The 15,383-nt window shown below is 41.4% G+C and overlaps 2 protein-coding genes across 8 annotated transcripts in view; one reads left to right on the top strand and one right to left on the bottom strand.

Moving 5' to 3' along the window:
* Window positions 1–15,383, bottom strand: part of shoc2 (SHOC2 leucine rich repeat scaffold protein) — a 618,526-nt gene that overhangs the window by 295,784 nt on the left and 307,359 nt on the right. The gene's annotated exons all lie outside the window — the stretch shown is intronic.
* The window catches only part of pnpla6 (patatin-like phospholipase domain containing 6), an 85,937-nt gene that overhangs the window by 18,573 nt on the left and 51,981 nt on the right, over window positions 1–15,383 (top strand). For 6 of the 7 annotated variants that reach the window (XM_080721924.1, XM_080721925.1, XM_080721920.1 and 3 more), the window contains exons 8-17: window positions 1,137–1,296; window positions 2,963–3,043; window positions 6,086–6,214; window positions 6,658–6,738; window positions 8,213–8,351; window positions 9,006–9,086; window positions 9,799–9,902; window positions 10,696–10,875; window positions 13,132–13,209; window positions 14,253–14,458. In XM_080721924.1, coding sequence (XP_080578050.1) covers window positions 1,137–1,296; window positions 2,963–3,043; window positions 6,086–6,214; window positions 6,658–6,738; window positions 8,213–8,351; window positions 9,006–9,086; window positions 9,799–9,902; window positions 10,696–10,875; window positions 13,132–13,209; window positions 14,253–14,458 — 1,239 coding nt within the window. The remainder of the gene's footprint in view (window positions 1–1,136; window positions 1,297–2,962; window positions 3,044–6,085; window positions 6,215–6,657; window positions 6,739–8,212; window positions 8,352–9,005; window positions 9,087–9,798; window positions 9,903–10,695; window positions 10,876–13,131; window positions 13,210–14,252; window positions 14,459–15,383) is intronic. The other variant, XM_080721923.1, reaches the window with a different exon arrangement.

The raw sequence follows: 15,383 nt of genomic DNA, 5'->3' as shown, positions 1-15,383 counted from the left end.
GACTGATTATTCACCAGGTGAGACAGACAACAGACACACCCCGAGGGGCAGAGCACAGTGTGTGGGCTGTTGCATAATTACATGATTTATGTACGTACATGTCTGCACACATAGATGAACCTGATATCATTTCATACCTTTCATACCTCTCATGGTCTTCCGAGGTGCCGAAATGGCTTTTGCTAGCTTGCAAGGTTGACAAACTGAACCACAAAACATGGTCGACTGTTGCAGTAACGTACACACACTTCACAGACTTTAAAAACCTCACGGAAAAGTGATTGTCAGTGAAGTTGCCTAACACAGACATAACAGTAAGTCCTGCCTACTGTCCACAACAATAACTATATTCTCCGGTCGGTCAAACCAACCAAAAGAAGTGTAATTTATAACGCCTCAGGGTGACAATTCTTGGCCATCTGGCCAGTGATGTATATCGGACCAGTTACCCATATATGGAGACCATGTCTGAACCAGCCACCCAGATATGGACTGTCTTCCTCTATATATGGGCATTCCCATATGAAGTCCTGTTAGATACGGGCTTAAGATTGATGACTTCAGGGATCTCCATATATGGGTATAAAAGGGATCCGTGAGAGTGGTTCCCATGACATCACAACATACAATCCCTTTTATGCCCATACATAGAGATCCCTATCTGAACCAGCCACACAGATATGGGCCATGTCTTGGCCATCTGGCCAATGATGTATATCGATGACATCAGGGATCTTCATATATGGGCATAAAAGGGATTTTGGGGAATACCCATATATGGACTTTTACATAGGTGATGTCCCCTGTGATGTCACAGTGATGTGTCAGGGGAACCACAGTGTCAGGCGTTATAGACAGACAGACAGAGATACGGAAAGATGGTTTTCATAGTTAACTGCGACTTACAGTTGCAATAATAAAGAAGACATGTCAGTGTCTGAGCATACATAAATCACATACAGTATGATGTGTGTGTTTTATGATATGCTGTCCAAGGGAAATAAATAAGGAAAGAAAAAGAAAGAACAAAACACTTAAGATACAATAAAGATAAGAGATATCCACAGTGGACACACTGTTGTGTGTCTCATGCACACTCATTCCATTCTGGTGCGTGTGGTCTGTGTTTGCTGCAGTGTACTGGGTCACTTTGAGAAGCCTCTGTTCCTGGAGCTGTGTAAACACATGGTGTTCGTCCAGTACCAGCAAGGAGAGTACGTCTTCAGACCCGGCCAGCCTGACAGCAGCATCTACGTCGTCCAGGATGGGAAACTGGAATTGTGCCTTACTGGAATGGTATGGGCACCTGTGTGTATATACATATCTGTGGGTGTGTACACACACACACCCACAGATATGTACAGTGTGTGTGTGTGTGTGTGTGTGTGTGGTGTTTTGGGTGTGTGTCTGTACATGGTTGCAGAATTTAGGGAATATTCGAAGGTGAAAACATCCCATGGTAATTAGGGATGGGACGGCAAACAAAGGTGAATTAAAGTGAAGTGCATGTGATAAATGAAATCTCCACAATACGATTATTGTTAGTGTTTTCTTATCACAATAAACAATAATATCACTTAGCGTCCCATCCCTACTGGTAATTAAAGGGAATATGTGGGAATGAAAGAGGAATAAAATGGAAATACAGGTGTTATCAGAAAGTTGAAACCCCAAGGAGTAATTTGAGATACATATCAAGATGGTATATCTGTATGACTACTTGTTAATAATATTGACAAATGTCGACTTTTCACGTGTAGAATGCTAGTGTAATTTATACTGACCTTTCCCATGCTCATGTATGTCTACTTATTTAGGAGTGCATATATATCTAACATATAATTTTCCGAATGTCTGAGTGTCTGTCTGTCTGAAACAGCGTTTCTCCTCAGTGGCTGGAGCAATTGATCTGAAATCGCATCACCATTAGCATATGAACACACCTGACATAACTGTGAAGCCCGTTTGTCACTTTCACAAATCATATGCTGTATATTAGCATTTTTATGGTGTATCTACTATCTATTCTGCATCTAGCATGAGGCATATCTATTCTGCATCTAGCATGAGGCAACATGTTTAACCAGCTGTGTGTGTGTGTGTGTGTGTGTGTGTGTGTGTGTGTGTGTGTGTGTGCAGGCGGGCGGGCGGGGGGGGGGGGGGACACAGTATCTGTAGCCATTAAACGAAACGGGTATTTCTTACATTGATGCTCCTACATCATGCAAGCACCAGTTAAAGTTACTTTCCATCCCTCATATACTGTGTGCACAGTGCACATCCCATAACCCACACACTGCACATCATTTCGGAGCTCATATCTTTGAACGGGTAAGGGCTAGTTAAACATATATTTGAAACAAAGCAATGCCACAAGGCTTTTTTTGTTTGTACTTTCACTGGACATAAGTTCAGTATTTTAAGTAAGATTTTGCTATTGACTTTTGGAAAATGACCACGAAGTTAGCTTGTTGAAACAATTACTGTCTGTTTTTCCCCTTTATCTTTTGAAGGGTGTGTTGTCTTCACATCTATTACAGTGAAAAATAAACACTAATATATTTACTCATTTGCAAACAAACTCTAATGAGGAACTCAAATCAGCCACCAATTAGCTGCATAAACAGGCTTTTAACAATTAATTAATTAGCTCCTATTAGTGATGGCTATAAATAATCTCATTCGAGATTTGGAAGAATATGGAGCAGTCCGCAAATGTTATTCTTCTACATTACAATACATTGGGAGTGTTTCGAAGGCATTGAGGCAGTCTTTTACAAAAACATTTATGTCAGTGAAAATCAACATTTTGAAGTGTGTCAATCCAGGATTAGGGATCCCTTAGCCTTCCATTTAAGTTTGACGGGGAAAAGGAGCAAAAGGAACAGTTCATGGAAGGTCGGTGCATTATAGATGAAGTGGAATAAAGTAAGTGCATTAATGTATCGTATTTCCACGGCAGGATGGCAAGGACAGCGTGGTGAAAGAGGTCTACCCGGGAGACAGCGTCCACAGCCTTCTCAGCATCCTAGATGTCATCACGGTAGGCCCCGCCCACTTCCTGCTCACTAGGGCTGCAAGCGAACCTTCGGGGATTCGAACGTTCGTTCGTTACGTTGGCAATCGAAGTTCGAAATTAATGGGTTCAGGTTTTTTTTTTTTTTTTACACGAAAAATAATTATCAGAATGTGATAGGCCTATTCAGAATATCACAGTAGTAGAGATAGCCAAATACGAAATAAGTTAGGCCTACCGGTAAACACTAACAGTTACTAATGGTGACCGTTATAGTAGTTATAAAATGCACCAGAACAGCTTGGAGCGATCAAGGACCGTGCTTCGCTCCAATTACGCTCCTGTTTGGGGCCGCGAACCACGCTGTGTGAACCTCGCTGACACACGCTTGATGACAGTAGAGTGAGAGCAGCCGAGCTGGGCATAGACAGACGTGTGTGCTGCTGTGCTCTGAACAGCGAACACCCATCCATGCACCCAAATATTAAACAGCCTTTCTCCTAAGCATGAGCAAAGATGGATTTTATTGCAACCCCCTAAAGGATCTTACTATAATGCGATTTCTGGGGTTGTTAGACTTGTTACATCGAGACCAGTTCAGCCCGAACGTGACGCGCTCCGACGCTGTCACCAAGTCTAATCATCATCCGTGCAACTCCGCCATACATTGAGCCTGTTGGTCAACAAACTGCGCAACATTTTCTCCGATTGGGTTGGATTTTCCAAGTGTTAGCCTACGTGTTAATGCGGCCACGCATCCACGCGTTTTCGATGGTTAAAACAGCGCATTTAAAACATTTCCTACACTGTTTTAGCTGGTTAAAGGTACAGTACGTTCGATGGTTCGATTGTCCGAACGTTCGGTTTATATTCAATTGAACGAACCATCTAAGGTTCGATGGTTCGTTCGGAAAATCCCCCCGAAGTTCGAATCCCTAAAACAGGGCTAGATTACAGCCCTACTGCTCACACACACACATTCCCTCCTGTCTCATATCAGGGCTGTCAGGCAGAGAGAGACCTTGTATGTCCAAACATGGGTCCATTGTGGTTCTTACAGAATGCAGCCACAAGCTCTTGTTTCAGGGTTCCCACGGTCATGAAATTCATGGAAATATTTTGAAATTGGATTTTTTTTTTTTCCAGTACTGGAAAAGTTTTGGAATTGATCAAGGATCCTGGAAGGTTCTGGAAAAATGTTTGTCTAGGCATTGTTTTTGGCTATTGATTTTGTTAATTAAAACATTTTCTAAAACATTTGCACATAGTTTCACGATCAGAAATAGCAGATCTAAAAGCTTGCAGCATGGCACCGCACTGTGAGCTTGTGTATCTGCTATTTTTCAATAGCTAAAGTATAAAATAATTCCAGGTCTTGATGGGTTAAATATTTATAAAACAGACTTTTACAGACTTAAGCAGTTTTAAGCAGACTTAAGCAGGATTTGAACCCGGTGTCCTGCGTGCTGACATTTTTACTGTGAGCTAATAGAGCCAGCCTGCTTGCCCAAGGGGATACATTGAATTGATTTGTATAAATCATTGTCAGATCCTGTGTCTAGGTAAGACATGGCCTTTGACACAACCTAAATGTCTCAATAATAGAGCAGGGAGACAAAATACAACCTCCCCAATGGTGTATATCAGGGGTCTTCAACGTTTTCAGGCCAAGGACCCCTTAGTTGAGAGAGAGATGAAGCGGGGACCCCCACAACCTGTTCATAGATTCCATATAGTTTCATCGTTTGACAGCACAATCATCAGTGTATTTTGGATTCATGTCCATTTGTGTTTTCAGATATTCAACCACTTGAACCGTCAACACTTAATAAACTTCAATTCATTCTGTACTTAGTGTGCTCTTTTTTACCCTCTACACCAAAGCTCGCGTTGCGAGGCGTTGTGAGCTTGTAGATCGGCTATTGTCAGCTAAAGTTCTCAGAATATGGACACTAGGGTTCAAGTGGTTAATATAAAAAAGGAGAAAAAAAATCTATCACATAAAGATTTGGAGGCCCCCCTGTAGTAACTCTGGGGACCCCCTGTTGAAGACCCCAATGGTGTATAAATTATATTGTATTAACATACTCTACCATGTTAATACAATGGACAAAATTACATTTTATCGCAATGAATGCCCTACGAAAAGCTAGGGCATTCATTAACGGAAAAACAAAACAAAAAGTAGAAAATTGGAGATGCAAGGTTTCACCCTGACTGCAATGATAATCAATGATTTCCTGTGTGACTCACTGGGCCAGGCCCATTCACCCATTCTTTGTTGTTGCGTAGCCGTTGAGCATGACTTGCATAAACTGGTTGAGAAATCACACTTCAAAGTGCCTCTTGTGTAGTAATTAAAAAAGAATTGATTGATTTAGCTTTTCCTATTCCTTCCTAGCCTATATTTAGCAGACTACAGTATGCACATTTCCTATGTAAACCCCCCACAGTTGCCTAGTGTTGGAGTAATGAATTGAGTAGAGTAATTTTTATAATTTATTATATTTTTCAGAAATTGCTAAAATAGACAAACTTCATGGACAATAATTGTGATTATCTCAAATAATTGTGATCCGGCGATAATGTCATAATGGTGACAGGCCTGGTGATCTGTTGTTCAATGCTTCCAGGCAGGCACGTACACACATGGACATCAAAGGGGGCTTGAGCCCCTGCCCTTTCATGAATGCAATTTTTACTATGACGATAGAAATGCAAATGCCCTCTTTCCATGCCATACCTGAAGGCAGCATTCAAGAGAATTACCTTGTCCAAACTCTCCTGAACTAGAATGCAGCATCTTGTGAATTAAGAATTGCCCTCTCTGTGTAGAAATCCATGCCATTACACCACAGCTCCAGTATTGACTTGACTTATGCTTAGTTCAGTGTGGTTTCACACACCGAAAATAGCCGACCTCCAACGCGTGGAAGACACCAACGCGTCGCGCTGCGACGCGTTGTGAGCTTGGAGGTCTGCTATTTTCGGTGGCAACACCAAAAGGCCCTTCTTTTGGAAATTCCAGCCCCTGCCTCTCTAACATTCTCTGCACGTCCCTGCTTCCAGGGTCACCAGAAGCCATACAGGACGGTGTCGGCACGGGCAGCTGAGGTGTCCACCGTTCTACGACTTCCCGTCGAAGCCTTCCTTTCCATCTTTGAAAAGTACCCAGAGAGCCTGGTTCGGGTTGTACAGGTTAGTACTGCACATTTGTGAATCTGACGATCAGGGTGTTGTAAAATGTTTTTTTTTTTGGTGACTTTGCTTTTGTTGTTTTGTGATTGCAATGTATAAAGTGATTGACATGACTCTGTGGCTGCAACTATCGATTATCTTCATGCAATTATTCTATCGATTCCTTCTTTTTTTTTGATTAATTGAATAATCAAGAAGAGTTGTCTTTTTATATAAAATTGTATAGTGACAATCTAACTTTAGTTCTGAATAAATTAGTCTGATTAACTACTTAATCTCTTTTTTATACTTTGTGTTGAGGGAAACGTAGACGATCTACAAGCTACAAGACGATCTACAAGCTTGTAGATCAGCTATTTTACAATTATTTTGACCATTATTTTAGTGATTGGTTGGATTAACAGTGGCACGCCTACGTTTTCCCCTGTCGTTTATGTGGATAGATCATCATGGTTCGTCTCCAAAGAGTCACAGTGCTGGCTTTGCACAACTATCTGGGACTCACCAATGAGCTATTCAGTCATGTGAGTTACACACACATTACACGCACGCACGCACGCACGCACGCACGCACGCACGTCGCACGCACGCACGCACGCACGCACGCACGCACGCACGCACGCACGCACGCACGCACGCACGCACGCACGCACACACACACACACACACACACACACACACACACACACACACACACACACACACACACACACACACACACACACACACACACACACACACACACATACATTACCAGACATTACCACACACGCTATACAATAAATAGCTCCATGCTAACATCTGAAGCCAGTTCAGTGTGTTCATTTATCAGGAATGCTGCTTCATTAGTACAGTCCACATGCTGATTTTATTATGGCTTAAGTCATTCATCACTTATGAAATGCCCTCAGTCCTACCACACAAGCACACACATTATGTGGTCACAAACACAGACTCGGGTCGGGACAGATATCAACATGAGCACGGAATAGGCTATATAGGCACAGCAGCCATTTTGGAGAGAAGTTTGGGTTTCTTCCCACTTCCTTCACAGGTGTCACCAATGATACTAATGAAGGCTCTGTTCCATTCTGGTGAAACAGAGTCGGGGTGGTGATATTACACTCTGCTACACCGGTGGGTCCCAAAGTGTGGTCCAGGGTAACTTGGGGGGTTCCAAATTATCCCTTAAAGGTGTGTAACCAAATGGATTTGGTTCCATTTGTATGCTCTCAGAGTTATGGGAGTCCTTGAAATAAAAGGTTTGAGTACCACTGTGCTACATGAAATGGAACAGAGCCTTCATTAGTATCATTGGTAGCACCTTTGAAGGAAGTGGTAAGAAACCCAACTTCTCTCCAAAATGGCTGCTGTGCATTTAGCCTATAGTGTACAGCGATATTATGCAAATGTACAGTATCATGTTTAAATGTTCACATTTAAACATGACACCTGTTTATTGGTGTCTTCCATGCATTTGTTTAAGTTCTTTTTAGATGAGGCTTTGGTGTGCTTTAGACTAGGCTTTGGTTTATCATTACAACAACCTTTGTTTGCCAAAACATGTTGCTTTGAAGTTTATCCCTTTGGCCTATTTTTTTTTTTTTTTTTTTGCTATTCTTTAAGCCATTTGCCAATTATTTCAGCATTTCTATTGCTCTTAATTATTTAATAGAAACATAGCTTTCATCAGCAGTCAAACAACTAATTGTCAGATCATTATCAATAAATAAATATGCTCAGAAGTCCAAATAAGCGTGATGAAGATGCTCTTTTGGTAGGGAATAAAGTTCAGCCAAAGCAAACGGATCCAAGGCGGGGCACGCTTCTGGCAAAAACCTTTCTTGATATGGCTATTTAATTCCTAAAAATATGGACAATAAATGTGCATGTGAAAACAGAACTGGGTTACTACAGCCCCACGCGCAGCGGCACAAATGGCCTTCTTCAGGGACCCTGACATTGTTGTACACCCCCCCCCCCCCCCCCCCGGTATAGGAGATGCAGCCCCTTCGTCTGTTGCCCCCCATGTCCCCCCATCCAACCCGTACCAGCCCTGTTCGCCACGGTAGGCGGTTTGGCAGCTTGACCGTCACGGAGGAGCACAGAGAGGCCGCCCTAAAGGGAGAACCCTCAGGTCGGGACAAAAAAAAAAAAGGGAAAATTGTAGATTATTTTATCACGTCTGACTTGAGAGTCAAACGCTGTAGCAATGAAATTGTTTCTATTTGTTAAAAAATCATCATGGTGTCAAATCTTCCAATGTTATTTTTTTCAGCAAAATTTGATTTAGTCTTTTGAATAACACACCATTTAGTCTTAGTCTTCTGAAATTGTTTTTGTCTAGTCTAGTTTTAGTCGACTAAATATCAAAACATTTTAGTCTTAGTCTTTTGGGATTAATCTTAGACTTTTAGTCTTCGTCTTTTAGGATACGTTTTTTAGGCTAAATATAACCAAATAATTCTGAACAAGTCATTGTCTTCTACTGCATGTTACTTGGTTAAAATAAACCATACATGGTTTAAGAGATGGACTTGGCTTTAATTTCATTGCAGTTACATACCAGTGTTCATTTTTACATCCATTAGTCTTAGACCTAGATTTAGTCTTAGTCTTTTGAATAAGACAAATAATAGTCTTAGTCTTCTGAAATTGTTTTAGTCTAGTCTCATCGTCAAAAATCTAAGTCTTGTAGTCCTAGTCTTAGTCGACAAAATTAACACTGAAATCTTCTGCATCCCATGACCTTTGTGCTTGGCTTGCTAAACACCACACCCTGTGTTTTTAGGTACAGGCGGGGATCATGGCAAAGACTCTACAGCAGTGCCAACTCTTAGCAGGACCATCTCAATGCCTGTGGACATCGCTGGTCAGAGTCTTTCTCCTGTCATAGTTCAATCTCACCTCTAGCTTTTTTTTAAATGATCGCATACGTACCTGAATTACAGAAATATTAGTATATTTTATTTCACATCACTATTAGTCTAGATGGACAGGGGGGTCTGTGCGCATAGGGTGGATTTTTTTTCGCCACCTGTTTTTTCTTAATCCTTGAAGGGTATATTTTAAGATTCTGCCAGCAGGTACCACGCTGAATATGTTCTCATGGGTTTACATTTTAATGATTTCTTGCACCCACCTATTCACATACTATACAGGAAACCCCCCCCCCCCCCCCCCCCCCCCCCAAAAAAAAATAATCTTCTTTAAATAGCATGTGAGGGGTCCAACTAGGGATTTTTCATGATTCTGAATCCATTGCAAGCATTTGTTTTGCATGAAAAACATTCCTTGGGCTCATTAAGAAAAAAGCAGGTGGCAGAAACACCCTATGCGCGCAGACCCCCCTGTACATCTAAACTATATTATTAGGTAAAAACATTTGCCTTGTTGTCAGTGTTAAACCCATGTACTGTGTATATTTAAATATACACAATCGCACAATGCGTTTTCTTATGCCCAGACGTCAATGTAAACTTTCACTTCAAGCTAACAACATGAAAGATAGCATTGTGAGGTTTTTTGCCATAAAACATCCATGTGTTGGATGAGTGCTGTCCATGTGGTTTGGGTTCATGCAGGTACTATCCAGAAGGGTTTAAAGTCAGACTTTGACATGGCGTACGAGAGGGGCCGTATTTCTGTTTCCGCTGAGGATGGCAACACTCCACCCACATTCACACGGGTCAGTGCCCAGGCTGCAACACACAATTTACCCAAAATACTGCTTTAACCTGTAAACAAACTCTATAATGGCTGCATATAATACACACAGGTACGCAACTCCATCTAGATGTTTGTCACCTGCTCTCTATGTGTTGATTTTGAGTTATGCGCTTTTGTAGCACTAATAAGTGTTTAATTTGCACTTTGCACGCAAGAAGCTTTCAGTCTCGTGTATTTTGAATCATACACTGGGCCACTTTGGAAGCCTCTTTTCTCACTTTTTCTTTACTCGGACATGATTGTTTTGTTTTTTGTAAGTAATAACTGAGTCATAATTTGGATAGTCATGTAAAAACAAAGTGACAACAGTGACAAGTCGACCGTGTCTCAACAACAAAGAAGGGAACTACTAACTACACTATGTTTCCATGTTAAAGAGCAGAGTATGTAGAGCAGTGGTTCTCTAAGTGGGGTTTTATAAAAAAAAATATTTGTTGCTAAATAGGTCTATATGCTGATTTTTATTGCTATAGCATGTTCAGTAGCAGGGTCTCTACAGCAGTAAATAAAAAATACATTTTCAATTTCATCCAATCTGGAGAAGGACTCATACACAATACAGCGCAACGCATCGTGATGCGACGTGCTGTGAGCTTGTAGATTGGCTATTTCCACTATCAATGTTATTTTTAAGTATAAAGTTGTTAAATATGTCAGTATTTCTTTGTATATTTAGGTTATGTGTTAATCGCAATTATTTGAGTGTCATGTAAAATGTCCTGATGGTGAAAGCCCTATGTGTCTCCATGCAGTCCACATCCCAGGACCAGCGGGAGAGGAGGGTGACGGTGGACGAGGTGCCCTCGGGGGTCTACCTGTACCCCGAGGAAGAGTCGTTGGTGGACAGCATCTTTGGGCCCGTCCCAAGCAGTCCCAACACTGCTCTGTTCGAGGAGGCCCAAACTCTTCTTCTCAAACTCATGAAAATCGAGGTTTGTGTGGAAGATGACGGATGACATGATGATGCCACACAACCTGAACATCTAACCTCACAGAACATTCGATAAAAATAACAGAGGAAGACCTCTTTCTCTGATCTCCCAAATAAATTAAAGGTGCAATCCCTTATTTGAATGATTTAAACATTAGTTCAACCTAGGGCATTCACGAATAGTGATTTTTAGTATTCGAATTATTCGACCTCAAAGTATTCGAATAGTCGAATATTCGACAGGACTGGCCAAACTAGCAAATATTAAGTAAGCAAGAGGCGAACATTGTGAAAATAGCAGATCTACATGCTCACAACGCCTCGCGTTGCGAGGCGTTGTGAGCATGTAGATCTGCTATTTTCACAATATTTATCTGTGGAACCGATTCACATTAAATGTAATGCGTACAATTCCAAGTGCTTGTCAGGGTGGGGGTCCCCAGTTCAAATATGTTTATTTTGGGGGTCACAGCCTAAAAAGGTTTGAGAAGCCCTGGTATAGTATTAACAAATTCATACACCAGGGGCATTGACAACTAATTCTTATGACTTCCTATCTACCTAAGCTTTATAAACTACATATTTTTTCTTTTAAGAGAAAAGAATAAAAATAAGCGAATATTCAACTTCGGTGAACAACATCGAATAGTGACTTTGATATTCGAATATTTGGTGAATTCCCTAGTTCAACCGATCTGAATGGTATGCCATCCAGGCTCCTGGTGAAACATGACCGTAAATAATTTGATTGTGTAAAATAAAATAAAACAATTATATAATGTACTATCAATCCTGGCCTACTGCGTCCCCCTGGCCAGCCGGGGCGCCTGATGGAGGGGAAAGGAACTGGTTGGAATAACGTGTTCCTTAACTTCCTTCCACGTGCTACGTCCAGCTGGGGAAACTCCCCCCTGTCAGGTGAAAAGAAGCGACTTGGACTCCTCATGCGTAGAAGGAAGCATGAGGTCAGTCCGTTGTCTCCCCAGGTTGGCAGAGGGAGTGTGGCGCACACCGGGTGAAAAATGGGTTACAAAATCGTGGGATAAAAAAAGAAAGAAAAAAGACTAAAAAACTATTTTCAATAGTTTGACAATAAATACAAAAATATAGCCTTAAATGGTATCACGGTATTGATATAATATTGCCCTGCCACAGTATGCCTCACAGCTTCAGTGTGTTTTCATTGTGCTAAAATCTTTCTGGCATGTATTATGTACTGACTGAACACATTGGCTGAAAAATGCAGAGAGGGTTCCAATGAAGTCACTTGTTTATTTTTGAATGGGGAAAATGTCCCTTTTTTTAATCCCTTAAACTGGTTTATGGCGTGAGGAAAACCAACGGGCACACTGTTGGACCAACTATTACATTTATTTGCCTAATGAAAACACAGCAGTCATGCAGTGTAATGATTAGTAAAATGGCTCAAAAAGTCACATGACCTAATTTTCTCATGTGGCGCTTGTTATTCTTTTATGCTTATTTATATAGTTCCTGTTTCTCATGTGAGAAAAGATAAGATCATGATGTTCACGTTGCTTAACCCATTTAGAACAGGTACACATTATAGTGTATCATTATTTTATGCTTTAACTGTTGAAAAATAGCAGATATACAAGCTCACAGCGCGGCTGTGAGCTTGTAGATCTGCTATTTTTGAAAAATCGTGAAAATTTTCATTTTGACCCGATTCTATAAGTGTCTTTTGAATCCTTCTTAGGGTTTTTTGAAAAAACCTATGTTTCTATGTCAGCAATCTGGCCAGCCATCGTCAAAGAAAAGATCCTTTTCACTTAACTGGAGCTCAGTTAGTCTGTTCTTGTAGAGACTACTATGTCAGTGGTTCTCAAACCTTTTCATGTGAGGGACCCCCAAAATGATATGTATTTGGCCACGGACCCCCATCTCAAAATATTTCGTTCCAGGGACCACCCAGAAGCAAAATTTGAGTTACAGACGTTCGCTTTGAAAATACATATATTCAAAGATTTGCACACATTTTCATGACTTTTTCAAAAATAGCAGATCTACAAGCTCGCAGCGCGGCACTAGCTTGTATATCTGCTATTTTTCACTGGTTAAAGCATTCAATAATTCTAGGCCTAAATGGCTTAACTGGTGCTTTTACGCCACTTTAGATTACCACAACAGATCTGTCGTTAAATGTTTCGCAAGGTCCTGTGTTTTGTCACCAGTGCCTCTCTGAAAGCCTGACTTTCTATCTGACTGCACTGTCCTTGTTGTGTCTTTTCTCTAGGATCCTGCCTTGCTAAATGGGAGAGTGACTCTGCACCATGCCAAGGCTGGAGCTGTGTTAGCCAGACAGGGAGACCAGGTACTTTGATCAAGACCCTACTCAAATAAGATATATATTTTAAAAAGGGGCCTTGTGGTTTAGAGTGTCCGCCCTGAGACTGGGAGGTTGGGGTTCGATCCCCGGTCCGGGTCATACCAAAGACTGGACCGCAGTGCCTCCCTGCTTGGCACTCAGCATCAAGGGTTGGATCGGGGAGAAGACCCTGTTACATACTAGGGTAATGTCCAGGAGAAAGGCTCCTGCCCTATGGGCCTCATGGCTCGACAGTTTCTTTTACCAAGAAAAATGTCACAGCTTGTCTGTGTCCGTGTAGACATGTTTGTAGATGTGTGTAAAAGTCCATATATGGGTACTCCCCAGAATCCCTTTCATGCCCATATATATGAAGATCCCTGATGTCATCGATATATATCACTGGCCAGATGGCCAAGACATGGAACATACTGTATCTGTGTGGCTGGTTCAGTTAGGGATATCCATGTATGGGCATAAAAGATATTGTATGTTGTGAGTGATGTCATGAGAACCACTCTAACAGATTCCCTTTATGCCCATATATGGAGATCCTTGATGTCATCAATATTAAGCCCATATCTAACAGGACTTCATATGGGAATGCCCATATATGGAGGAAGACAGCCCAAATCTGTGTGGCTGGTTAAGATAGGGATCTCCATGTATGGGCATAAAAGGGATGTACTGTACTATATACAGTACATGGATCTCCAGATGGCCAAGAATTGGCGTGACCTCGCTTGTTGCCCTGAGGTGTCTTACTAGTATATATATAGTATACCATATATATTGTGCATTTTTCATACATCAATGAAACAACACTGAAAAAAGGAACATAATATGGACTAAATGTATTTGATTAACTGTTGTAACCCTAGTAGGATGCTGCACAACCCATATTCCACTATATCTGATCAGTTGATTCAGTTGTGATTATTGCACATGACAAATGTGTAACGCAGTATTGACTTTCTAATCATCCTCTACACTCGTTTTTCTAACGCCTGTCTTTTTTTCCTCGTCTCCCCACCCTTCCTTCCCCCAAGGACGTCAGTCTGCACTTTGTCCTGTCCGGCTGCCTGCATGTCTACCAGCGGATGATCGGCAAACAGGACGCAGTGTGTCTGTTTGTCACCCAGCCGGGGGAGATGGTGGGTCAGCTGGCCGTGCTCACCGGAGAGCCCCTCATCTTCACCATCAAGGCCATCCGCGACTGCACCTACCTCAAGATCTCCAAGTCTGACTTCTACGAGTGAGTCAGTCAGCCCCCGTTTCCACAGTGATCTAAGCCAGTGCTTCTCAAACGTGTTCATGTCAAGGACCCACTCATTTGGAAAAAAAAAAGCGTGTAAAATATTCACCCCCTTGCTGGAACCCCCTCAAGGACCCCTGGGGATCCCCGGACCACTGATCTAAGATTCTGGAACAAAATCCAAATTTAAACACCAGAAGTCATTAGTTATCGCACTACCCCATTAGAAATAACAACTAAGTGTGATTTGGGTTTTAACTTGATTACTCATTTTGTTCTGTACCAGGGTTGTCCAGACTTATTTCATAGGGGGCCATATTAGTCCATTTGCCAGAATCTGAACCCTGGCATATTGAGTACACCAAGGTTTTATGTTAGAAATGTTGAGTATGGGTCCCCAGCATGTAGAAACTCCCGGATGCTAACTTGCATATATGTTGAGCAATTTTCAGAATTTGCATAATTCGATTTATTTAGCATAATCCCCCATAATAATGGATAATATGTCAAAAACTGATTGGCCGATTTGAACAATATTGGAGTGGTTTTGGGGGTTATTGAGGATGCTGAATCCATTTCTGACATTTTCTAAATTCAAAATGTCCGTTTTAAACCGGAAATGGCCATATACCAACTGGAAAATCAACAAAAAAGTATCAAAATCACCCCACTTTAAGTTGGTATAAGGCCATTTCCGGTTTAAAACGGCCATTTTGAATTTAGAAAATGGATTCAGCATCCTCAAATCGGCCAATCAGTTTTTGACATATTATCCATTATTATGGGGGATTATGCTAAATAAATCGAATTATGCTTATGAAAATTGCTCAACATATGCAAGTTAGCATCCGGCAGTTTCTACATGCTGGGGACCCTTACTCAACATTTCTAACATAAAACCTTGGTGTACTCAATATGTCTGGGT

This window comes from Nannobrachium achirus (genome assembly GCF_963921795.1).
Source record: "Nannobrachium achirus genome assembly, chromosome: 3".
Classification (NCBI taxonomy): domain Eukaryota; kingdom Metazoa; phylum Chordata; class Actinopteri; order Myctophiformes; family Myctophidae; genus Nannobrachium; species Nannobrachium achirus.
The sequence above is the reverse complement of the archived record's forward strand: the minus strand, read 5'-3'. Positions and strand labels throughout refer to the sequence as shown.